This window comes from Ascidia mentula, chromosome 4 (assembly GCF_947561715.1).
Source record: "Ascidia mentula chromosome 4, kaAscMent1.1, whole genome shotgun sequence".
Lineage (NCBI taxonomy): Eukaryota > Metazoa > Chordata > Ascidiacea > Phlebobranchia > Ascidiidae > Ascidia > Ascidia mentula.
Window position 1 is genome coordinate 14,185,322 of NC_138569.1, and position 26,794 is coordinate 14,212,115.

At 39.6% G+C, this 26,794-nt stretch overlaps 1 protein-coding gene across 1 annotated transcript; it reads left to right on the forward strand.

The window, feature by feature from the left end:
- The first annotated feature begins 900 nt into the window (after positions 1-900).
- On the forward strand, positions 901-26,023 carry LOC145897702 (uncharacterized). The gene is made up of 73 exons (XM_082986101.1): positions 901-1,028; positions 1,299-1,425; positions 2,167-2,262; positions 2,458-2,639; positions 2,970-3,125; positions 3,195-3,341; positions 4,244-4,434; positions 4,902-5,228; positions 5,319-5,512; positions 5,583-5,679; positions 5,748-5,872; positions 5,945-6,052; positions 6,193-6,419; positions 6,487-6,580; positions 6,650-6,826; positions 7,009-7,097; positions 7,160-7,387; positions 7,500-7,808; positions 7,871-8,055; positions 8,128-8,280; positions 8,358-8,483; positions 8,547-8,701; positions 8,768-8,970; positions 9,038-9,211; positions 9,290-9,413; positions 9,491-9,726; positions 9,858-10,115; positions 10,262-10,384; positions 10,464-10,653; positions 10,984-11,118; positions 11,449-11,565; positions 11,635-11,767; positions 11,871-12,071; positions 12,136-12,314; positions 12,728-12,938; positions 13,003-13,079; positions 13,138-13,292; positions 13,372-13,440; positions 13,503-13,577; positions 13,687-13,815; positions 13,969-14,118; positions 14,362-14,463; positions 14,555-14,751; positions 15,008-15,167; positions 15,242-15,411; positions 15,520-15,637; positions 15,712-15,829; positions 15,891-15,999; positions 16,070-16,361; positions 16,512-16,709; positions 16,788-16,892; positions 16,952-17,079; positions 17,153-17,263; positions 17,329-17,456; positions 17,527-17,651; positions 17,775-17,986; positions 18,331-18,480; positions 18,699-18,917; positions 19,098-19,278; positions 19,338-19,623; positions 19,849-19,991; positions 20,052-20,145; positions 20,291-20,418; positions 20,478-20,627; positions 20,788-20,934; positions 21,001-21,133; positions 21,407-21,825; positions 21,967-24,065; positions 24,225-24,340; positions 24,410-24,956; positions 25,120-25,222; positions 25,293-25,527; positions 25,811-26,023. The coding sequence occupies exons 1-73, from the start codon at positions 926-928 to the stop codon at positions 25,938-25,940; spliced, it is 14,088 nt and encodes a 4,695-aa protein (XP_082842227.1). The 5' UTR covers positions 901-925; the 3' UTR covers positions 25,941-26,023.
- The last annotated feature ends 771 nt before the right edge of the window (positions 26,024-26,794 follow it).

Here is a 26,794-nt window from a genome sequence, read left to right on the forward strand (position 1 = left end):
AAAGACATTACTACGCAAAAGTTATTGGTGCCTGGATTAGGCGCAACTTCCATTGCAGCTTTGTGCATGTGAAGCGTGTGGCATCAAATACATATTTTCTATAAAAAAAATATCGGTGCAAGTCCATGGCCTGGTGATTAGGAACCTCTGTCTTTATGAACAAAACTTCTCTGGTGTGCCTGTGTATCTTTTCGGATCATGGAAAAGACTGGAAAGTTCGTTTTGCTCAGTCGTGCATTCGCAGTTTTACCATCCTGCTTCTGGCGTAATTACGTTGATTAAGCCTTCGATGCTAAAACAAACGTTTCTTTCGAAAATTTGTGCGATGGCGCCAACGCCCCAGGCGTGCAAAGGCAACAACGGCTCCAAATGTTGAAACAAGTGCTTGTCAGGACTGAGCGTGACTTCTCTGATAAGAACTCGCACTTCGAATGCAAGCCTGTGGGGAAGAAGGGTTTTGTTATCTAGGGGTCCATGTGCGTTTGCTTGTAAACAAATGAGTTTGGAGCTTTGTTGCGGCAAGACCTACAGAATTTGCATGTATTTGTGAGGACTGATGTGACTAATCATGAGAAGTGTTATAGAAGGTAGAATATGTTGTCCAAAAAAATAAAACAAGCGACGCAAGTCGATACCAAACATTTCAAAAGTTTTTTATTTCAGCTCTTTTAAGTGAGTGTAATGTATTTACACAGTAAATAATATTTCAGTATTTAAAAAGTACAAACTGTTTGATGAAATTCAAAAACACATAGTGTTAATGCATTTAAAAAACAGACGTTTGAAATCATTCGAATAGCATGAACTTCAACAAGACTTGATCATAGTTTTGTTGTGTTTAGAATCAGTTAGCATTTACAATAGCATGAGACTGAAGGATAATTTTTTTGCTGCAATAATGTTGGATTATTGGAGCGGTTGAAGAATGGACTGTAACATCAAAACACGTGGATTTATGTATTTCCATTACCTCAGCTGGTGTTTCGTTTACTGGCTAGCTGTAGTTTCGAGGTGTCGAGCCAATCCAGGTAGTTATTTTACCCAGAACTTTGATATAAACTTCAATCTAATATGCATTATTAATCGAAAAATAAAAATAAATATTATAGAAATGTTTATGATGTTTATCAGCACAAAAAAAACTATATATGACTTTAAAATTTTGCTCTGTTACGTAGATATTAAAAAAAAACAGAAAACATAGCTGTGGCAAACTTAGGAATTGTTCATTTACGCAATACTGTATATTATTTTGGATTGTCTTTTGTATACATTTTATACTGTCAATTTTATTTAAGGAGCTGCGTCCATCAAGTGGCACACTGGTTGCTACTCTTTCAGCGAAAAAGAAAGTTTGGAAATCCGACGATTTCAAGCACAGCTTACAACGCCAGTAAACTGCGCTCGAATATGTCTTCAAGAAGGGTAACAGTCGTTTCTTTTTGTTCACGTGCAAGTTGACAAATCTTTATAATTAGTTAACTTACGAAAGTAGCTGATTAATTCAAGATTTTTTCTGACAGAGCAACTCAGTTTGGCTCATTGAATTCCACCATAAAGAATTTTTACGTCATGCAATAATATTTAGACTAAATCAAAGTTAAAACATTTCAGTTTTTTCAAATGTGTTTACAAATGCCATGCAGCGATAATCTCGTTTTGTTGCAAAGCCGCTTTTTGATAGTGAGATAATTACACGTTGCTGGCGCGGCTTAACTAACAACGCCCGAACAAGTGAACAAGTTTGTGATTGCGACAAAACAAATGGATCACTAGCACCAGAAAATTGTGTCGTGAAGTTTTAACTCACAAAAGCGGAGCGCAATAATTTCGGCGCATACGCCTGGGGCAATGCTGCGATCAGCTAGTGCCATGCGATCGGCGAAGGCCTTTAAAGTCGTTGTCATGTAAAGACTCTTTGCAATGCATTTAACCGCCCAAAGACACACAGAAAATCTTTTTACTGTTTAAATGAGACATTTCAAACGATGTGTATTAAATATGTACAAATATTTTGCTTTTTATTTTCTTCATTTACTAAAAAAAATATATTAGCTAAGCTAAACCTGGGCAATGTAATAATACCAAAAATTTATCGTCGAAATACCACAAAATAAAGGTTCTCATTTTAAATTTTACGATTATAAAATTTCTTTTATATTTTAGATACAACCATACAGGGCTTTCTGCAGAAGATATGTGTCAATGCTTGCAGGACCATTCCTTGTCTGTGGCTAATAAGTCCGACGAATGCATATTTAGGTTTGTTTTATATCTGCTAAAAACCCAGAACTCGCTTTAGTAATCCGGTTTAAAGTATTGGGTTGGTTTAGAATTGCGACGAACTTCTAACATAATCATATACAATAAACGCGATCTATTACTCACTATGCAAAGGACTACCTAATATTCTTGGCACCATCACGTTTACTAAGTATTAGCAAATTATTTTGACAGGTGCGCTGTCGACGACGTCCGGCTACCATGCGGTGGTCCAGACGTCTACAGCGTTTATGCAAGTGAAGGCCCCTACATAAAGTCTGTTCGGATCAACATCTCTTCCACAATCTTATATGCCGGACTGCCATTTCGCATGAGGGTAGTCGTTACTCTTGCATCTCCCTTCGACGTTTCGACAGGTTTGAAGACGCTATTATCAATAATCATATTTCCAAAAACATAAAATTGTCACAATTTCGTATTGCCGATTTGCAATGAAAGGTTCGTAATGGGTAACTCGATTTTGTTAAGTTTTTCAAGACCACCACAAAATTCAATCTATTTATTTTTGTCGTTTGTTGCTAATATACCGTTTTTAAGGTATTTTGTAGGCCTACTCGTACTGTTAAAATAGAATAATTTGAAAACAATTTCTTTCTGTTTAACATAACTCACACAAAAAATAAAGAATAATATAAATTGATTTCACTAAATCTATAGTTAAAAAAATATTCAACGTTTCGTTATAGGTCTGACAGAATTTAAAGCGACAAGGTTCGATCAAGCAGAAGTGACCGTGGACTTGGGCACCACCCGACATATTCACAATGTGCAAATAATAGGGCGTGTCGGAGTACTTGAAATTCAACACACGTTTAAGCAGGGCGGTGAAATGCAGAAGTTAGGTGAACAACAATCTCTATTACCGGCTAGTTTTCTTGAAATCTGTAATTGAAAGATTGGTTGTTGTGTAGGTGCGAGTGCCCGAAATGCTTTATCGTCCGATCGACACCTGCTTTTGGCAAGTGTGGTGTCGCTGCGACCACAGGGTCTGAGAGTCCAACTTACTTCATTTTATGAATCCCGTCCATTCTGCACACCGAAGTCAATCAAAGATCAAAGTAATAACAACATTTTTTTTAATTTTTGCACAAGATGGGTGTGTTGCATTTACCATCGTATTTTTATATTTTGACATATTTCGGTGTTTCCACAAATATTTCCTCGTCTGTCATTACTACTGTAACCAGCGTGGCGGTATAGCCTTAACGGTTCTCTAATGACGCGAGGTGCTGCTGATATCTCTTTGATATCTTCTGGCTTGATTGCATCCCACGCGCCTATGATAGTAATCAGTCCCTGCAAATAGATAAATATTGTATTCGAATATGTCCATAGGTTCGCAATAACAGTACACCACTCCGTTTTTTTAATTATAACGTTGATTCCGAAAACAGAATAGATTAGAGTATAGAATGCCATTTAACTTCACACAGGGCTCCACTGGGAGCTGATCGGAATCGGCTATGTCACGTGATGTTATATGACGCTTGGGGTAATATAACACACAAAAACAAAGGTATGGTGTGATATAAGCATGGGCGAACGTTTCATTTGGTAAACAGACTGTTGAATGAATCACTTTTTTTGAAACACAATCGGTAAATAAATTATTAGGGACACATTGAAGGTTTATTTTCACTCAAGGTTGAAGGTAGACAGGATATGTTATTCACTGCGACCTCGTTAGGTTGTGATTACATTATCATCAAGACGTTACTAGGTTAAATTGCGCAAGAGACTGTAATCGTTCGCTATTTCACGGTGATTGTGCAATACTGCAGCGGTTATGACGTCATTATTCATGTAGATCGCATGAGTTACCTTTATACTATCGCCACCGATGTTCCCGCTATAAAAAATCAAGAGCTTGCTATGATTTATTCCAATTATAGTCCCAACTCCGTCGCTCTGTTACCTGCAATGTTATCAGCAGCTAATCACCTGTAATTGCTTTTTGCAGTCCCTCAGGATGCAAATCACGTGACTGTTGTTGTCGGTGATCGTGTGAAGTTGAGCGCTGTCATCCGTCAGGGTGTTAATGTAACTTTTGACTGGAATTTCTGCTCCCGTCAACTACGAAGTTCGACTCCTCACCTAGAAAGCGAAGGATCTTGCGTTCCAGCTCCTTTGAAGTGTACGATCGACGAACAGGTACTTTACTTGCTTATATTTACAAAATAACTTGCCTACTTCTTCAGTTTGACAATACTTTTAGCGTTATTTTGCGGCAAAAAAACATAATATGATTGAATAAGAAACTGAGGATCCCCGTGCAGGCAAAATCGATTTTTCAATGTTTATAATAAACCAGCTGACTTCGATCTGAAATTTCTGAAACTTTCAAATTATTGTCGAATAAATTGGTGTCGCTGGTAGAATGACAATGCACAGTAGAGGGATAGACTCTGGCAAAACTAAGGAACCAGTAATATGATTCACTATTGAAGATTATTTTCTTATATTTCAAAGTAATACACACGGGTCAAATATACGGCGAAGCCTCAGGCTTTGTGGCCAAGGTAATATTTAGTTGGTAGATAATTGCACTTTGATGATAGGTTTCTCTTTTGTAGCATGTGCGTTTTTATAAAAGCTAAAACACTTTTACTAATGAAAAGATATTCCACTTCAAAACTGGAGGGACGTGTGAGGTATCAGTGAACGCTTCAAACCACCTTGGATCAGTGTTCTCCTCCATATATGTTATTACGGTTGAACCGACCATCAAAGATGTTGCAGTCAAACCGGCCCAGTGCGTCCAAGCTAAATGCAGTTCGAACCCATGGAACCCACCATTGGAGTTTCTGAACTTTATTTCCCGTCGCCAAAGTTATCCATCTTCTTCCACTGGAGATAATTCAGTTCCTTCCGTTGGAGGAGCGACGAACAATCCCCTTAATCTTGAACCCGAGATTTACAGAACTGGGAAAAAAGTTTGCTTTCATGTAAGTTGACTTTGGGACACCGAAAATGTTTTTTATTTGAATAAAAATTAACGAAACTCCTCTTTTTTCATTCTACATATACGCCGACAGGCCACTGTTAAATTGGTATTTCGTGCCGGTGTATGGGCAAGAATACGGTTTGGGGATCATGAGTCCATGGCCGTCGACTTAAGTTCCCCCCCTTGGGACATGTCCATGATGCTTGGTCGAAAGAAGAGATTCGTTTCCACAACTGAAGTTCCTGGTGTCGCAGATCATAGAGGATTTTCTTCCAGCATATACGGGTTGGTTTGAATACCAGTACATTTAATAAGCTGTGTTTCCCATCATTAATATCGTTGCTGTATAATTTAGCGTCAATTTCACCAACTGCTTTACACAAGATTGCATCATGAACATTTATTTCTCGCATGTTTACAAGAAATCCGGTTTCTACGTTGTGGATATCCAGGTTGGTTTTAGTTTCGTGAGATCAGGAAAAATGAATTCCTTGAAAACATGATATGTTTTCTCGCACAGATTTCTAACTCATCATCATATCAAACGTCAGCCAGAATTGATGAAGCTGTCCGAGTGATTGGAGATGCTAAATCAACTGACACCTTAATATGCGAAGCCCTGGTTAGGACCGGAGATCTCACGACGTAATTATGAACTGCTCAGAAAACTATATGTTTTTCATGGCAATGATTTTTTTTTTCTTTTGAACGCTTTAGGATGGCTGTGCGAGGAGCAAAGGGGGTCGTTTTTGTATGGACCATAGATCGTCGCGATGATTCTGCAAACCCGATTGTTACAAATGAGATTGCTTTGTCTGCCCACTGGTACGTTTAGCAACAATGTGTGGTTACATCTCTTCATGAATTTATCGTTAGAAAGGCGTTTTCATGATTGTTATTTGTCTTTGTTGATGCTTTTTTAACTTAATGATAGACTCATTATTTTGGTGTCTTATGGTATATAGGAAGCGTCTTTACAAGAAAAGAAAACCTTCCCCGTTGGAACATACTTTCGAGGGACCGGGCGTCTACTTCGTACGAATCATTGAGTCGCATAGGTATGACATAGAACAAGAGTTTTGTCTCATCTTCGTAGAGGAAGAAATTGATGACGTCACGGTGACTGTACAACCCGATGTGCGTTACGTCACTGTTGGTGAGGTCCTCCGCATCAACGTCAAGGTTGGGTTAGGTAAGAGATTTATCTTCTCTTGGGCTTTTTTCTGTTTGCCAACCATTTATTTTTTTTTATTGTATAGGATCAAATTTTACTGTCGCCCTGTCTGTTGGCAATTTTACAAACGCAACGGAAGGTCGCCACAATGCACCTTATTCCGAAACGTTTACGTTCGTGTAAGTATATTGCATTTTTCAACCATAGTTTTTTATTGTGAAATCATAACACCCTTTCTTGCGCGACAGACCAACCAGGGTAATCTGCCAACAAGTACACGTTCTTATCCTAAATTCAGTCTCGCGAGCCGACCCAGTGTCTCCACACCAGATCTGTAGTGAGGAAACACTGTCCGGGTTAACGCTCGCTGCTCCGAGTGAATTAGAGGCTGGTGAAAGGGCGGAGATTTTTGTTGCAGTTCAAAGGTATGACAGACATTTCATTAAAGTAACAATATATTGATGTCAGCTGATTTATTACTAGAAAAAAATTCGAAATATTGTAGACACCATCAGTTTCTTGATTAAATAGTTTGACCGATATCAACTATCTCTCTTGCATAGTAGCGAGTGTGATGAAATAGGGGCATATATTTTTGTTTTTTTAGTGGAAGCAACGTAGAAATATCCGTTGAAATCTCGTGCTTTTTGGGCTCTCGGTTTCAATTTTTCAAGAACTCAACAGGCCCAACAACGGGTATGTACTCGATTTCTTTGTACTTGAATTTTTATCCAACTTTTGGTCTGTATTCAAACTAGGTCCATCAAGTTTTAAATTCAAAACGAGGTCCTTCCGAAGACCGGGTATTTTTACGGTTGTGGTCCTGGCAAGAAATCACGTGCCCACCGACAAAAGACATCTGGTGGAGAAGGCCACTATGGTCGTGGGAAGAAGAATCAACAGTCTTTCCGCCCAGCGAGTCAGCCTTCTCAACTCATCGTTTGTTCTCAACAACCAAAATAATACTGTCGTTGCCCGGGTCAACGGTGTGTATTCAATTTACGAACACACCTATAATCTATTTAAATATTTGATATAAAAACAAACGTTTTTTTGTCTTAGATATTTTATGGTAGATTTTTCTTTTTGAATTGTTAGGGATGATTGACAATTCCACTGGTATTCTTTACAAATGGAGTTACCTCGGACTCAGCGGCCAGAAAGTTTCATATGAATCTGCTTCGCCAGTTTTTAAAATGAATCCAAGTTGCAACACCTCATACGGAGATTGCTTCGTTAATCTTACAGCAACTTCAGGTATCAGTAGTGATAGTCACATGATTCCAATACTTGATGGCGGAGAGACCGAACACTTGGTGGAGCATCCTGTCGCCTTGGCAGTTGGAAAACCATGCCCTGTCAGTGTAAACTGTACTGCTCGGAACGTTTCAGAAATCGGATGTCGAGGTACAATAAAAAAAACTGTTTTTATGTGGAGATCTTAACTATTTAAAATTCATTTTTTTTAGTTAAGTTCGCTGATGAACAGGGCGCTAGACATGTGCTTTTAAACACTACAATTGATCTTATATACGTGTTCAAGTCACCTGGGCTGTGGGCAATTGAACGGGAAATGGTTTACAGCAACGGCCACTCAAGCGCTTTCAAGTCGTACGTCTCCGTGCAGGAAAAAGTGGGTCTGGCAACTTTACAAGTAAGCACATATACATCACCTCATATTGTTATGTTGTGATTTCGTTTGGACGAATTGCATTATCTTTATAAGGGTGATACTCATGTTTATTTGGATGCTTCGCCGATGGGACAGTGGCGGGCCAGGGTTAGGCAAGGTACCCATTTGATTTACCAGTGGGCTGTGAAACGCAAAAACGCACCCACGCATCTAGTGCAAACATCCAAAGTGTCATGCGAACGAGAGGTGTGCAACTCAAATCTTTTTTTACTGTCTAATATACTGTCTGGCTTTTGAAGTAATGTGTTAATTGGGCGTTACAGTTTGCATACCACTTTACACAAACTGGAATATACGATGTTACTTTGACAATACACAACGACGTGAGCAGCATGAACGTATCGAAAGCTGTAGAGGTCAGACACTCAGTAACTCACTTTGTAGTTCAGGCAAGTGGTCAAAAGATTTTTTTTGTTTGAAACAATGCCATCACAAGTTTTGTCACCAAACAGGTTGATCCGGTTTATGTGGGCGAAGTTTCTGTCTTTTACCTGAGCGCGAACCTTAGCAACTCGTTTACTCTCACCGTAAAATGGGAAGAGACCGGACTTGCAAAATCATTTACCCAGGACCAACTTTTTGTTGTTGACAAACCAACTAATAAAACGTAAAGCTTTACAAATATTTGCACGTATTTAATGGATTCAAGACAACGCTCTTTTTCCTGTCGAAGGTGGTCCCAGTACGTATTGACGCATCTTTACCCCACCAGCGGACAGCATCAGTACCACTTTACATTCGACTGGTTGGCCGGAAGCAATATTGCCACCCGCGATATTGTGAACTACACAACAGTGCATGACGTTGCCACAAATCCCCCATACACCTTCCTAATACGACATGACCACGAAGATCATGAAACGCTCATAGAGCCATGTTAGTAAAATTCTCAAACATGTTGGTTGTTAATTTAAGGACCTGTTAAAAGTGCTGTTTTCACTAGATCACATCGAGGTTGGCGAAACTGTGGTTGTTGATCTGTTTGTTAACGAACTCACCACCTACCTGAATTGTTTGGTTTTCTACGAGCACAAAATTCAACGAAATTTTTCTAGAAGCTTTTACAGACAAAGCAGTCGGGTTGACAACAATATACGATTTAACGTCACGGAGCCAGGTATAGGACATTAGGCTCAGTGTACTGACCAAAGTATTTGCTGTTAGTATGTGCGCTATTTGGATATGTTGTTTACAGGTTCTTACCGGGTCCGAATTTCGGCGAAACCTGGTAATTTAGTCACTACTGCACACATCATTGCTTTCTATCATATATCCAAGTTGACTCTATTTAATCCCGTGATGGCCTTGAAAACAACAAAGTACGCTGGGCTGAGGCCAACTAAAAATAAATAATGCGATGTATTTTAGTTTTATGAAATTTATTTTTCTGATTTAGACTAATTGAGAGATGCGAACTGAAGAGGATTGACACCTACTATGGGAACCCATCTTATGCTTGCAAGCCGGTGTTGTTGAGGGCTCAGAGCAATGGTCACAACGTCACTTTTAGGTTTCATATTACGAACACTTATCTTAATTTTAGCGAGGAAATTGTGGTTGGGGCCAGGGCGGAGGAACATTCTGACCCCCAGCACGCGAGTAACGAAGCCAAATTGGAATACACATTTGTTCGTGAGTTTTCTTGTGGTGATGATTTTTTATTTTGATCGTCTTGGTGACATGATTGTACTCTTATGGATTCGTACGGTCATTGCACATTCGCACTATGCCAAAATTAATTTGGGGATTGCATTTATTTGCAGGTGAGGGGGCTTACAACATCACGGTCACCGCTTACACTGTTGACGGTCATGACGACGTCCACGAGGTTGCGTCGGCCACCACATCGCTTCCCTTTCTTTTTTTCGCCGAGTCGCTCCCATCTGTGTCTCTTCCACGGAGTTTGTATATAGTGGAGCGCGGCAAACCGATTCATATTGAGCTACAGAAGAATATTCCCGAGCAAAGACTTACCGTAAATTGGAAAATGGTAGAGGCCAAGAAAGTATATCACAACGCAGGTAATATATTCTGTTTATCTCCCAAAACTGAATGAAACATCTTAAAAAACACCCTTAAAAAAGATTCTTTTCATATTGCGACCATTATATGGAAATTACCCGCGTGCACAACATCTTCAGCATTACCCATTGTAGTAACCTTGTAGGTTATGTCATGGACCAGCACTCCTACCGTTACAAAGGCAGATTTGTCGTAGAAGTAATTGCGTACAACCGGATTGGAAAGACAAAGCTCAGTTTTCGGGTGATGGTACAGGAGCGCATTCTTAGTAAGTTACCTTAGACAAACCGATTTCATTCTGTTTATTACTCTGTTTTGATGTGTTAACGATAAGTCACACTTTTCAGGTGTAAAGTTGAACATGCGTACAAAGACATTTTCATCCAACGAATTGGTGAGATTTGGTGCCACGGTGTTACCATCAGACTCTGGTTTGAGATACGAATGGAAATTTACCGAAATAAAAAGCAACCTGACGCTCAGCAAGTTGGCTTACAACAAACCCAACATTTCCTACATGTTTGCTACTTCCGGAAAGTAAGTCCCCTGGAAGGATAGACGGAAGGTTTTTACTGTAAAGATCACTTTGAGCAAAATTGGTTTTAGGCGTGATTGCTTTAACATGATACATGTACATATTGACACATAAAGATTTTTAAACTAATTTGTATTTCGTATAATGTTACATTTAACGTTGCCACGTTTTAAACGTGATGGGCGTTTTAAACATTTGTTTTAATCTCCCGGCCCACCAACAACCAGTTTTTCCTGTACTCTGTGATGCTGGCAATAACTGCTGGTGTTTGGAGTATATATTTGTGGCCACAGTTTGGTGACGCTAATTCCAACCACGCGATTTGCCTGAAGGTACTTTGCTCAAGTCACCGTGATCAACAATCTTAACAATATGACGTCCAACAAGTACAATTTTACTCTGCTCGACCTCATAGAACCTTTCTACATTGAGGCGCCCGAAGCAGTGGTGGTTGGAAAAACATTTTCGTAAGTAATTTTAGTCATCCACATTTATATGGAAACGCGCATTTCCAAATTTAAAAGTATTTGGCTTTTTGAAAAGACCAATGTATTTCACTAAATAGCATCGTCTGTATCTATAAAAACAACGCAAAGGAAATATTCTAAACTAGAAACTGATTACCAACTTTAATTGTAATCAATTAAAACAACGCACTGATAAACAAAAGTTTGGTTAACCGCAAGAATATTTTGACACATTTGCGCCTTTAAGTTAATTTTACTTCACTGTAGAAATTTAAACCAAGACGTGAGAAGAAAAAACACGTAGTTAGACATGTTGTTTCAACATTTCAGTGTCAGATCAAACTCCTACAACCGAAATTCTAAACTTCCCGTCGCAAATCGAAGCTGGAATTTTGGGGACGGCCAACAGGTTTTGAATAAATCTGTATCTGTGCACACATACAAAGAGTAAGAGAAAGCCCGTACAAACTACTTTTCGTAAGCAAATTTAATTAATCATTTCAAATACAATTACAGACCAGGAATTTACGTGGTGACCCACAGTGTCTGGAATACGCTAAAAAATTTTACTCAGACTTGGAAAATCTTTGTAACCAAGGCGGAGTGTCCGCTACCTGTGGCAACTTTGTCAGTTCCTTCATCTCAAATAGTAAGACTTCGTAAAAGTAACGTTACATGGCAAGGTCTAATTGTGCATTTTACAAATAAACACCACAGCTTATATCAATCCACGCACAAATACTTTCCTGTAGGTTTCACGTTCCCAACATCTTTACGTTGAAGCCTCAGTGGACTTCGATTGTCCGCAAGTGACATCGTTGGAATATCGGTGGGAGGTGAGGAGAAGAGTGACCACTTACAGATATTCGTCAGTTCTTCACAACAGCACAGATCAAATTCTTCATCTGCCTCCTGGTCTACTAGAGTATGGGGTGTACCAATTATCACTAAACGTAAGTTAGCCCAAGTGAAACTCAACAATGTGGTTTCATTATTTTCATTGCTGCTGTATTCCAGGCATCTTTGATTGGAACAGTATTGTTTGCAACCAAAAATTCTCACGTGCAAGTCGAGCCAAGCGCTCTTGTGGCTGTAATCGATGGTGGAACTGCGAGAAGCGTGTCCCGACTTGATGATCTCATTATAGACGCTTCGAGGAGTTATGACCCTGATTTTCCACAACACAACAATTTTGGGTAAACACTGGGAAATAATTAGGAATAACTTCTTTTTGATTCTTGACCAAGCCGGTACAGTTTTTTGGCGAAACACCACTCGACTTTGACTGCCAAGATCCCTGATGCAACTTTATAGTTGCAGTAACTCTTTTAACACCAAAGTCTCTCAATTTGTAATCATTTCTTTACTTAAAAATAGACCAAGGAGACCAAAAATTACAATTCTTACTGAGCTGTCCAATTCACAAAATTATGTTTGAGTTTCAGCATGTGCAATTGTGTGTCTATAGTAGATTATTCTGAAAAAAACTATACAGCTTTACAGCTTTGCTGTAATATTTGTTTTCACCTTCTGTTAATGTACCAAAATGTTTTGCACGTTGATTTGATTTAAGTAATTCTTACGCTAATTCTACTTAACCACTGTGCAGTTTCACTTGGCGTTGCCACGTGCTACATTCGCCTGGCCAGGATTGTTTCCGTGACCCCAAGGAAGGTGCGAGCGGCAGAGCGTTTCAACCAGTTGCAGAACCCATGCGTCTGCAGTCACCCGAATTTCCAGATGCTATCCCTTTCAATCAAAGCGTTTTAAAGGTTCCTGGTCGCTACTTCAACACTGAATCAAATACATTTATTTTCGTGGTATGTTAGCGTTGTTCATATACTGTGTTTAAATTGCTGTGTGAATTTTATTTGTTGTAACCAGGTTAATGTGACGAAAGATCAACGACCATCAAGCAGTGCAACGTTTGTTGCGAAAATCGTCGAGGAAGAAGTGGCAATGTAATTTAATTTCCCAATTATTTAAATATTCTCATCAATGAAAATAAATTTAATTTAGCGTTGGAATTCGCTGCCCAAAGTGCCAGAAGTCTTCTATTAACCCACAAAAGGAAACACTGGTTTTTGCTGATTGTGAAAACTGTCATGGAGGTTTTGTGGAATATTCGTGGACCATCAGCTTGGTAGACGACGGCGCGGACGTCATTCGTGATGGTAAGATGATGATGATGATGATGATGGTACATGTGACGATTCTATCACTAGCCGAAATCTAATTGCATTTTGTCGGCAGAATCTTCGGATTGTGTTCCTCCTAGTGGAAAAGGATGGAGACCTTGGGTATCCAACTCTACGAGCAATGGTATAAACTAAGTACCTGGCTATGAATATCCCTAGGCTAACTTCTCACTTTCTGATCTCTAGAATCCCTGTCTCAGTCGGATATCGAAGAGGCTTTCCGGAATTTGACCAGGGATTCACCCAACACTCCTTTGCATCGTAAGTGCGCATACAATAAATTCTAAATAATGCATCGTAAGTTATATTTGGTAACTTGTGTGGTTGTAATCGTTACATTTCCTAATGTTAATTTAAGAAAATGTTGTAGATGATGAAAATTTTACTGGCATTCTTCCCGCACACAACTACGACGGTAGAGAACTTGGTCAACAAGATGACGCAGAAGATGCCGTCCCAAGCCCGGTTATCAGCTCGTCGTGGGAGGACCTAGGAGAAGGTTCGCTTTTTTTCCAGTTTTGAGTCATTCAAATATCACAAAGGTGTTTTAAGTAGTTTGGTGAATTTGCGTTCTAAGACAACACAAAATAAGACGATTTGTGATACAAGTACCATAACGTAATACCTAAGTCATAAACTTTGATTACTTTAGAATATCCCGATGTACCGGTTGATCAAGATAGTTTTGATGATTCGGACGCGCTCTATGAACAGTATAGCGGGTTATCACAGCTTTACACTCCCTATTCATCTCCGGGGGAATATTATCCTAAAGAACAGATTTACCCTTCGGAAACTCCCGGTAAATAAGATATCAAATTGCATAAAATGCTTGTCAGGAGGGTTTTTGTGGCATGTGATATGAAGGTGTTTGCTGTCAAACAGCCTAGATTATAAAATGACCAACACAATGTGGCAAAGCAGTTTGTTTCATAAATTAAAAAAATTGTTTTATTTAATTATATATGTTAAATAAATATGTAAACAATGTGAACGGATCATAAAAATATCAAAAAATAATATCGTTTTTCAATACCATTGCTAGAAATTCAAGAGGACATTGGACAAACGGGTGCATCAGAGAGAGAAGCTCAGTTGGATGAAATCCCATCTGGGGGACGGTTTATGATAGCTGATAGAGTAATTGGTAATTTCATTCATTTTTATTCAACGTATTCATGCATTAGTTTCTTTTAAGTTATGAAAAAATGCCCCTTAACCACATTCCACTTGCTTAGGATTTAACAGAGAAAGGCCGTCAGGCCGTGCTCCTTCAACGTCGTTTAACGGAATATCACAACTTGCCTTGAATGCTTTTCGCAACCGTGGGCGGCATTCACCTCCGAGGGCGACGAGCAGCGGGGGAGTCTCGGAAGCCGACAAACTGCGAAGCGAAAGTTCTTTGAACAATTTACCGGCACATATGCATTACCAGGTGACACATCGGTTATACTTGTAAAAATCATGTTTGGGTCGCGTACAACTGACTTTTAAGATATACCTATATCAGTAAAATAGTTTTTGCATTAATGATGAAAATATCTTGTGGACCAGTTTGCCTGACTAAATGGTAAAATGTGCATTGCCGGTTGCTTTTTAAAAGTTGCTGTTTCTTGCCAGTTTTTAAGTTTACCCAAGAGCATGTTATTTTATCGAATTTCGAATTCACTTGACTAATTATTTTCCTCCAGAGTTATGTGAGCGAAGAGCTTGATCTGGCGGGAATGGCAAGAATACCCAAGCTGACTGGAAACAAACAAGTAGAGAGTGGAAGTGTTATTATTCTTCGCAAAAATAAATTTCTGGAAGGAAGGACCTATTCCATCAAAACAAACGTCAAACACTATTCAGGTAGGGTGCTCACTTATGCGAAAGCATTTAAATCGTATCGATTACAGCATTAAGCACTCCTTACTGGTTTCCAGATGATAAAACGCTTCTGAAAGAGGGAAGTTCAACATATTACCTACACGCATTAAGAGGACCTAGCATGGGAAGTTGTAGCGTTGTGGCAAATAAAAATGGCAAACCAAACTTTAACGTTCATTGCATGGAATGGAAGAATGTTGGCAGAAAAACCTCCGATGTTTCCATGGTAAGTTGTGATAGTTTTCTCGGCACATTTTTTTGCAAACAAAACTTAGTCAAACGTAGTATTGTGCATAAATCGTAATCGTCGCTATTTTATTCTTATGGGTAACAGGATGGATCTATAAATTATGAAATAAAATACAGTCTGGGCAGAGACGGCCCAATGAGAATGTTGTATTTTGGTACCTACTACGAACGAACATTTCCTTTGCCGGAATCGGACAATGAAGGTTTGTTAGTTTGGTTCTCCTTTCAGTCGTATCTTACACTGATCAATTAATATTCATTATTTTAATATTTCTAGTGTATGTCCATGTTACACTTTATAACAGCGCTGGCGTTTCCACAAAAGTTTGCTCTTTCCCAGCCAACATTACCAGCAATCACACTCGCCTTCACGCAGAAGTAAATTTAAACAGAATGTAAGTTATGAGACCATTTTTTCTGTGTTGAGGTAATAACCTACGTTTTGTGACGTGGCAGCCACCAGCTTGCTTTTGGCAACGACAGTCAACTTCACCATTTGGTGTTACGAGACGACGACAACGCCATTCTTGGCCTCGTCAACGTAATGCTGGATATAATGCCTTCTGTAAGTAATTCACACGTAGTTGATTTGTTTTGCTTTCAGTGCTGTGTTTTAGTGTTTAATCTAAACTTAGGTATCCAAAATTCGGGACCTAGCAACATCTTCGGCCAAACCGGCGCAGCTCTTACGTGATATTACTGGCAACATGCTGCTGGCCTTGTCGACTATCAAATGCCTGCGAATGTCTGCAAGCTGCGACCTGCTTGAAACTTTGTCACGCATTGTAGAATACCGAGAATTTATGAGTGAAATTGATGTGATCCGAGCGGCCGAATTGTTGTCTCAATCCCTCATCGCAAGCCAGTCATTGGCTACTGAAGAAGAACGCCTTATCCCCAAATGGTTAGAAGTATGGAACCAAATTGGTAAGAAGTAAAGCATGCTCAGGAAGTATCTTTTTCATTTGAAATTAGTTTATTGAGATTCAAGTAATATTAATAGTTGGTGTTATTTTACCATAAAAATTAATCATCATATTTTTTTCTTATTCCGTAAACTCCTTATACCTTTAACAGGTGACGAAATTGACCAATCAGGTGTCGTTAACGGAATTATGAGAAATGCCATGTCTGCTCTCGGTCACATGACGTCATTTAACGAAACAATTCGAAAAAAGGCAAAGCACAATCGCTACCGGAGAAGTATCAGTTTCAGAAATGGAGTTAACAAACATATTGCTGTGGTTGAAGAACGACTAAGAGATTTTTACCTGGGTAACATTACTGCAAATAAAACTGCACTGCCATCCTATTACGTGGTGCTGTAAATAAACATAAGATTCTTTCCAACAGATCGCGTCGGACTCAAAACGGCAGTATTCGGTCCATCCGAGGTGCGTTCTCACAAGCTTCATGTCATGGTACAGATTGTCAACCGTTCATTAACCTTTGTTGAAGGTATGAATGCGATGATTCTGTTAAAAAAGCCATTACGAACTGTTTTCCTTTTATTCCAGAAACAAGTAACAGAACGACAGTAAGATTTCCAGAAGATGTTTTTACAAGCTCAAACGAATCTTTGTTTCAAACTGCTGTGAAATACATCAGCACAATACCTTACAAGTCAGACGAAGAATTTATCGAGGTAATTTCGTATTACAAATCACATGCACTAAACTTATAAAAGAAACTATAAAACGTTTTCATCGATGTTTCAGATGGACAACAGTGCTCTCTCCATGTGGATTATGGATGAAAAAAACAAAGAGCATCCTGTCCAGAACCTTGAAAAACCAGTTCTCATCAAGTTACCGATTCGAAATATTACAGTAATAAACATGACTGAATTTTGAAACATAAAGGCCGTTTGTTTATCACAAAATTTTTGCAGCAGACTAACGGAACACATTCCTATCCTAATAAGGTAGTCCAAAACAAACTGTCTCAGCACGATTTCTATGTTGACGAAGTGGATCGCACAACATGGCACATTAGTTTTGAACTTGAAGAAACAGCTAGCAGGTTTGCGGCACCCATCAGCTTACTTTTAATTTCACACATTTTTTCGTTGACTCAGTAATATTGTGTTCAGGCCGTTTCCAATTGTCGTGGCTCTCACTGACCATTCGTTGTCTGACGAAGCTCCGCTAAACGACACGCAAATAGTCACTATGGCTTGTCTTCCAAAACGTTTGTCCAGACTTTCACACAAAGAAGGTGAGATGAATACATTCATTTGGGCGTAATTATTGATTCTATAATGAGGTTATGCATGGTATGTGCATTGCTATTTGTATTTCACGTATATCATGACTTTTGAAGTGTTGAGTTTTCATCTAGGTTCAAACCATAGCGTCAAGTTTACACTGAACCCTGGGACATTGCTGGCGCCCGGTCGCTTTTACATAACCGTGTTCAATCCTGACATGCCAAAGACCAAACTCCGCCGTCGAGCAACCATTCCCGAGGTTCCTTACAAGTTACGGATTTGGGGCTCCGATTGTTTTTACTGGAAAAGTAAAACAAATACTTGGGATAACAGTGGTTGCAAGGTGGGTAAAAACATCAGAGACAATGGTTAAATGGAAGGCAGAGAAATTTAACCAGCCTTTGTCATACGTCATTCCAATTGGTGTTTTACGTGGAAAGTTGAGAATGAGAAGTATCTTATCGATAATCATTCGCAGTATCTCTGGTACTATTGACAGTTGTTCCACATTGCCGATCGAAAAACAGTTTACACAAGTCATGTTACTGTATATCTTTCACCTACCAACACTTTTGCTCATATCACATTGCACAACTCACACACAAAACGCTTGGGCGCATGTATATAACATATTTCTTCTTCGTTTCGTCTTCTTGGATTATTTTTTAAACCAAATCCCGATTTTAGGTTTTAAACACGTCGACATTTGAGCAAACGGTTTGTTCCACTCTTCATCTTTCTACTTACTCGAGCTCATTCAAAAACATCGAAACTATTTTGCTGATGAGAAATTTTGTTCTGATGACGCAAGCAACTGCATTGTCACCATGCTTGACGGTATTTCCCAAACGCAAAAATAATTTATAATTTAGTAAACTGGTTTTGATTAATGATAATAAAATCGGTCAAAATTTCAACATCCGGTGTATTGTAGTTTGTTTAACAAGGTTTTTATGATGCCCGTCATTACAACTACTTATTCAAGTAAAACCGAAAATGTAACAGGAGATTCTAACAGGAGACAAACTTTCATTTGCATTGTATACTAACGTTAGGTACTGATTGCTGTGGTTTGCTTCTTTCTAATATTCCTTGCCGTTCATCGTTTCTTGTTGCGTCGACGAGATTCAAGCTCCGATGTTGATGAAATAACGGGGGAAATAAAATCGCCAGGACTAGGAAGTTGGCTGAGGTGGATGTTCGGAGCGGATGACAGGGGGGCGAGTGGAAGGGTGCCCATTGTCCTGAAGGACAACAAACCAGATCACAAACAGGTAATTTCTCCGTAAGATTATCTCGACAGTTTAGGTATAATTGTTTGTGTATTGAAATAACATCATCTATTTGTCGTATTCGGGTCTTTGCGATAGAACAACATAACAGGCCTTGCTCTATTGAGTTAGGCTACGTATCTACAACTGCCATCCTGCTTGAACCAAGTTGCCGCATTGCAGATATTTGAGGTGACAATACACACAGCGAATTGGCCTGGCAGCGGCACCTCATCCATGGTATACATGCTCATGTATGGATTGGATGGCAAATACGAGACAAGAGAGCTTTGTACTCCTTGTGACTATGAATGCGACTCCCCCGGCGCGCGAACACCAAGTAACTCCTGCTACTTCGAAACAGGTTTGTTTTGGTGTATACGTAATTGTGAACACTATTAATTACTCTATTTGGATTTAAAGGTTCAATAAAGACCTTCATAGTAACCTTTGAAAAGAATCAAGGCTCTTTGTGGAAAATTTGCTTTTGGCACGACCAGAGCGGCCCGAGGCCACGCTGGAACTTGGATTACGTCATTGTACGTGACGTCACGACAGGCGAGGTCTGTTTTTTCCCTTGTGATTCCTGGTTGGCGTTGGACCATGGATCGAATCGTGTCAGTCGAGAGCTCAGACCAATGGAGAGCAAACCGACAGCACTGAGACATCTAGCAATGCGGGCAAAAAACATGATACTGGACTACCACAGGTAAAATGTTCCTTATGCTTAACAGTTGTAATTTTGCTTTGTCCTGTTGACCGAAACGTAGACCAAATATATGGATGGTTGCCAGCAGAGCTTGTGACTTTATTCAACATTATGTCCGGCAGCGTCAGCAACAATCAGAAATTATGCTGATTAATACGAAAATATTTTTGTGAAAGAAATACTTCGTGAGATTTATAATTTTGTTGTTGTTTGTTTTTTGTTTAGTTTGGTTTCCATTATGGCTTGTGCTCGATGGGGAATTCTTACCAGAGCTCAGAGAATTGTTCACATTTTGTCACTTTGCATGGTGATTTTTGCCCTTTCATCCGTAAAAACCATCCTAAAGGAATCTGACATTTACGCATACGGTAAAACCCTGCAAAATATAACAACGCGTGGGTCATATTACCAGTGTGCATTTTTTCCAGATGTTTCGTGTTTTAGCGGAGAAAATTTACTATGGGGATTTGTCATCGGGGCCGCTGCCTCTGTTATTTTGTTACCAGGCCAACTGATATTTAGGTAAATTTTAGTCAGCGCAAAATAATTTATTCAAACTTATTGTAAAACGTATACCCAAAGTGTTTTCTAAGTGCATTCAAGTTTTAAATAGACTCCTCGTTTCCTCATGTTGTTCTATCATATTCACAAGAAAATGCGAATTCAGGTTCACCAAACAAGACGAGCGCATTTCAGTTATGATGGAAGACAGCACCAGCAACACCACCACGTCACCAACCACTAACCTATCACGAATATCCCTTCCAAACAAATCGGACCATAACAACGGACATGGTAGCGCTTTTATCAAATGCAAAGTGTTTCAAATTTCACTTTTTGTAATTGTGGATCAGGTGGTTTGCACAAGACAGCCACAGTGACTCACAACTTTGCGGAGCTAGACGAGATACTGAATGATGAACACGAGATGCCGAACAATTACGTCACTGAATGGCTTCAAGGCAAGGAATGGGCTTCTAACAGCAGAGAGACCGGTAATAACGGTAAGAAAACAATGTAGAAATAAGCAAGAAACATGGATGGAAAATATGAGAAAATGGTCATTGGGTCATTGTTTCGTAACGTAATAGCTTGAGCATGTTGCAATGATAACCTGTACCTTCTGTAAAGCTTGTTATAGAGTTATTATTGTTACGTGTTAAGATGTCAAAGGGCCTTGCATCACTTACCTCCCTGGGAGTATTACTAGTCTGGATACAAGTGTAAGCTCATACGACGAAGAAATAGCAAGATGTATGGCACACGATACTACAGCATCCACCGGTCCGACGCACACAAGAAACACTGATAGTAATGTCTTTTCTCTCTTCATTAATTTTATTTGATTTTGTATATTGATGTTACGTTTGTTTGCAGGGGAAAATCTGGCAATCAAAAGGTTAGGATACGGTAATTCAGACTACAAATATGACACAAGGCCTCACTCGTTTATATCCACGGACAAAACTGTACCTCCCATCTATTTAGATAACAATCCATTACACGACGAGTAAGTATACGTTTATAATGCAGCAGAAAAATTTTAAACACTACATACGATTACTCCAGAAGAAATAGGAAGTCAAATACATTTGTAAATGTCAATATTTTTAAAAGAATTTTTGAATTTTAACATTTGAAAAGAAAACTTTTAATGCACATGAGATAATCGAATTGACGTAAATAACTTTGGGTTTTAAAAATATTCACAAATGATGTATTCCAAACAATGATGCAGAATTAACTAAAAACAGTAACCTATATATGTTTGTCTTTGTTTCAGGATACGAAATGCAGAAGATTCAGCAGATAAACCATCCCTGTTTGCCATGGATGGGCCTGAGCTCGTACCGTGCGAAAAACTAGATCCGATCCGTCACACCAAGATTGGCTTACTACCGCGCCAATGTGGCTTTCTAGCTTGGACTTACTATGTCTCTGTTTCATTGATCAGTGCTTTATGCACAGTGTACGGTGCCGAGAAGTACTTGGTGGACACAGACTTTGACCGCTGGATCGAAGCCTCTTGTTTTGCGCTTTTCTGGACAGTGGTGGTTATCGAGACCTTGTTCGTTTCTCTCTCAACTCTGGTGGCCACCCTACGAAACCTTTTGTCCGACAAAAGCGACCAGAAGACACTGGAGGAGCTTTTCCCGACAGTAGACTCGGCACAGATCGATGATTATGCTTACAAGTATTACAGTAAGTATAATAAAGTAAACGCCTTTTACAATGACGAACTTGTTTGTACATTTTATATTCAACATTAATTAACCCCGTTTTTTGGATGAGGTTAATTTAATATATGAATGGTACGCACACTTAAATTAACTTTGTTTAAAGGTGAGTACGGGGTTGCGAGCGACGCGGATACCGTCACCGATTCGGAAATGAGGATGCGACTTTCAGAGCGTCGTCGGTCACGTTATCTTCGTAACATCTCACCACCGTATGACCAAAAAGGCAAATGGAAGAACAAGCACAATCCCTTACGCACAAAGGCGAAACTTCTTCGTCGTTCCGAAGCGGCAAAACTTGCCCTCCTGGCTTGGTGCGGGCTTTTATTTTTGTCCACGATATTAGTCACCATAACTCTTTCCCAAGACGTCGGTAACCAAGGTCGAAATTCTCACAAAAAACACGTAACTGATATGTTTCGGAAGACGTTTTGTTTCCCTCAAGGCTATCTTCTTTCGAGTAACTGCTCTTATGACTCATCGCTTCCCAACTTTCCTGATATATCTACCAAAGGGGAATGGCGAAGTTGGTTTAACCGATCTTTTCTTAAACGAGTAGAAAACTCAACGGCAACACATGAGACATCCATGCTTTTAGGATCCATAAGAATTGCTCTCTTCCGACGACATGTTGCCACTAAGTGTGAACATATCACCCAAAGAATGAAAAGGATCTTAAATCTTTCTGAATGCCAGGAAAGCGTGCAAAACCACACTGTAGTTTACAAGCAAGTGTCTCAGAATGCTTACGAATTACGGAATACATTTCATGTTGACATTCTCAAAGGATCGGAATTTAGTAACTTCTCTTTGGAAGGAGATGCTGTCGAGCTTAATGCGCTTGTTTACAACACCATGACCAAACACTATACGTCTTTGAAAGCCTTTACCGAGTTCCCGTGGGGGATCCATCCTTCCAGTAATCAGCTGCAGGTGAACTCCGTCAATTTGGAGATTGCTAATCGGCACACTCGCAATGCGCTAACCTTCTGTCACGCCTTGTTAGTAGTATGGGTAGCATGGAGTGCCGTGAGGCAGTTTATTATGCTTATTACAAGCAGGTCTGTTTCCGAGGTGCAGCGCCAGGAGATATCCAAACGTTCTTTGCTTCCCATTCACGCTTTTATGAGACTACTAAGCTTTTCTCTGTGGCTAATCGTTGTCTTGTACCTCATATCCTCAACCGTGTTCAGAGCAAATCTCTTGAGAACCGCGGATTACTTTTCCTTGACTGGACATGCCGGTAATGATTACGACCAATTCTTGGAGGCGGTCTTTACCAGTGAAATAATTTCTCGGCAACTTCTAGCCGCCTGGACTGTATTGGTAGTAGTACAGTGCATTAACTTTATTGTGACATGGCATGGATCCAGCAGTAAGTTCACAAAAGCTCTGACAGTCCTGTGCGGTAGGGCAACATTGGGCGGTGCTTCCGTTTGTCTCGTCTTCTCTGTCTTGGTTTTTATACTCACAGCTGTTGGATATCTGTTTTTCGGTAGCACCTTGTTCTATCATGCCACTGCAAGCAAGGCTCTGCAGCAAACCACCAGCTGGTCTGTCGGAGTCGCGACTGTCGCAGCTGAAGGAAAGTCAAAATTGTTAGAAGCAAAGAAGCGATCCGGTATTGTGCTCGGAATCCTGTACTTCGGTTTTGTGTTCATAGTAATGCGCGTAATTCTGAAGGGCTTCATTGTGGCAGTCTACCAGCGTAAGTTATGTCGTCTCAGAAAAGGGAACGCACAAAAATCTAGCGGCAAGTTAACAGGATTGAGTCAAAAGGAAGCAAAATTAAACTTACGAAAGAAGAAAGCTGCAAGAGTGAAAACCGGTATAAGCCGTTGCGTTTTGGTCGGGGACATGCTAAGGACGGCGAAACAAGAGGTTTCAAACGGGTCCAAACTAGTTTTGTCAACAATATTTTGCGGAAAGCTACCGAGTGCGTTCAGAGTGATTGATGACGAGAATTCCACAGTTATGGAACAATCCTCCAGTCGTGAATCACTTCGAACAATCAGCGGTCGTAAATCGTATGACTCTGGTAATTGGGAGAAGCGTAAACTTGATCCTCTGGCGATCGGAGCGTCATCGCATGGAACGACGTCTGGATTTGTTGAGGGAAGTTCTTGGGCTGCCACAACACCAGACGAAATGTCTGTTTCTGGCTCTCCTGTGTACACATTATCTGGTGAAATCGCTATTTCCGAAGTAAGTTCATCCCTGAAATTTTAGTCCTACATATGTTACCACGTTTGTTGATTCGAATAATTGACCTTCATAGTTCAGGTGTTCTTAAAAGTGCTACGTAGAGTAATAATTTTTTTATGTATTGTCAACACACATACTAACTTGCCACCAATATTCAAGGCTGAACTTCAAGTTAATGAACTTTGCACACGAGCAACTGAATTAATTGACGACGCAATGAGCAACTTGGAAAATGATGATAAAATTCCTAACCTGCAACAACTAAGCAAAACGATGTAAGCAGTTTTTAAACATTTTTTTTGCTAACGTGCAACTGATTTTAAATCGCCGTACTCTTTAAACAGCAGCCAGACTTCCGATAAATCCTCCACGGAAAGCGCAATATCCAAACTGTCTCGAGAACTGGCCGAATTCGTGCGACGGCACGGTAACTTTGATGACGAAGATGACGATGATGACGAGGAAACAGTGGTGTCATCAACAACCCTGTCGCAGAGTGTCCATTCCAACTGGGTATTTTCCGATGACAACGAATCGGAAAGAAATGCTACTATTTCAGACTTAAACTTGTCACATACGTCATCAAGGGCGTCGCTCCGATTCGGCTCGGAAGCTCTTCTCTATTCTCAAAAACATGCAACACCTTCCCTCGAAGTTTCGGAAAAAGCGTTTGCAGATCGCGTTAAACAATCTCCCTCTGAAAATTCAAGCGGAAGTAGTGGGGATGTTACCGAAGAAAATTCGCAAATCCTAACAGCATTTAATTTGGCACGCCATGATAGACGATTGACTTTGTTAAGGCAGAAACTATCCAGAAGAGCAACAGCCGTGCAACAAACACCTGTAGAAATATTATCTTCCGTTTCTACTGAAAGCAAATCCAGCGTTGAGGTAAATCTAGTGACAAGGATTTTGTTTGTAATTTAAGAAAAATGTTTACAATAAGGATAAGGCATCTTACACATTATGATCCGAATATTAAATCTTTAAAGCTCCGTCAACTTAACCGCGGGATAATCATTGACAACTGAAAAAATAATCGCTTTTTATGAAGGAACCAGCAAGTTGTGAAAGTAGCGGAGGGCGCATGAATCTGTGGCAAGCTTTAATGAGGGCAAAACATCGCCAGAAAAAGACCGCAATAACCCCAGTTAAGGGTAAGTTGCTTTCAAGCCATCAACCTAATACGTTTTATATGATTTGTCGTTCATATTGCATTATTTGTAGCTCGTCCTTTGCGCCGCTCTCAAACAATATTCGTAAACGCCAAAAAATTGCCAGTTGGGGAACTTGTGACACCTTCGGACGTCGTGAAAAGGGCAGAAAAATTAAGCGATCAATCATCAAAATTTCCTGGCGCTTTTGGTATGACGAAACAGCTGCACAAGGAAGATTCGTCAGATGGAGTTACCAATATTTGTGAAACACCGGAACGTCAGCCCGACTTTTGCGAGGAAGAAAGGTAGGTCTGATAACTTGTAGCCGTTGTTGTACATATATTTTTGTTTCTTTTTATCCCATCACGAAGTGTTTTTGTGAGTAAAGCGATCTTTAATTGTTCTTGCAGGTTTTTTTATGAACATCATTCATAATTTTTACCAACGGACTTTTTACCAACTTGTTTATCCTATTATGTTGTAACAGTTTACAGTTGTTAAAAAGTTTATATTGTTTACTCTCTGAACTAAAATGCAATAAAATCGGCATTTAAATTGTGTTCTGATGCAACGAATTTACTTTTCCAGAACCATTCCCGGTCTTGTGCCAGACGAAGTTCATGATGTAGAAAACCGTGCAACTGTCATCACAAAGCGGATCTCGCTCTCGCGAAAGTGCCCCGTTGCATCAAAGTTCAACAGTTCTTCCAATACCTAATGTTTGCCACGCAAGCAAGCTGCTTTTGTATTTAAAACCTTTATATGTGCTTCGTTGCGAAGTAAAACGTTCGCCTGGCTTTACAAATATTTCACTTGTCAATACGCATATCAAGCAATAGTTTTAGATTTTATTGTAGTGATTAATAAGGTCAGCAGATAGGCGATGGTCAGGAAAAACAGCAGAAAACACACCCAGAAACAAAATATTACAACTGAAAGGTGTGGCACAAAGCAGTAGAGCAGAGCAAAGGCGCTTGAATTTCTAAAATAATGGGCTGTTCACAGCGAAAATGACTTTATGGTGGATTCACTGCTGTTGATTAAGTTGTGTTGCAACACTAAAAGCAAATTTCAGTGTCAATCTTTCTTCGTCCAAGAAATGCAAATGAACCAAAAGATCTCATTTCACAAACACTGTCTGAGCACACATTCTGTCTTAAAATTAACAACCTCACAAAAAGATTACATGCCTAAAAAAGGCAACAAAAATGTGTTTTTAGAATAGTAAAAAACAATTAAAAATTCAATTTGCAATTCTGTTTTCGTTTTTCCTTTCGCTTCAACAACATAAAGGCAAAGTAACCAAAACCAATTCCAAGAACAACCGTTAAAAATCTGGATCTTTGACACAATAAAATAAGTGAAGCAATTACTGGTTTAAACCTACGCATCGCGTCCATCAACATAATGTAACAATATACATTTTCTTCTTTTGCATCTTTACCGGGGCACTTGTTGCAACTTCCTGTATAAAAACAAATATTTGTTTGTCCCAACCAAGATTGCGGCACTCAAAACCATTCTAGTTATAATACCTTCAATTCTTCGCCTTTTCTGCCCACTTTCGCCCTA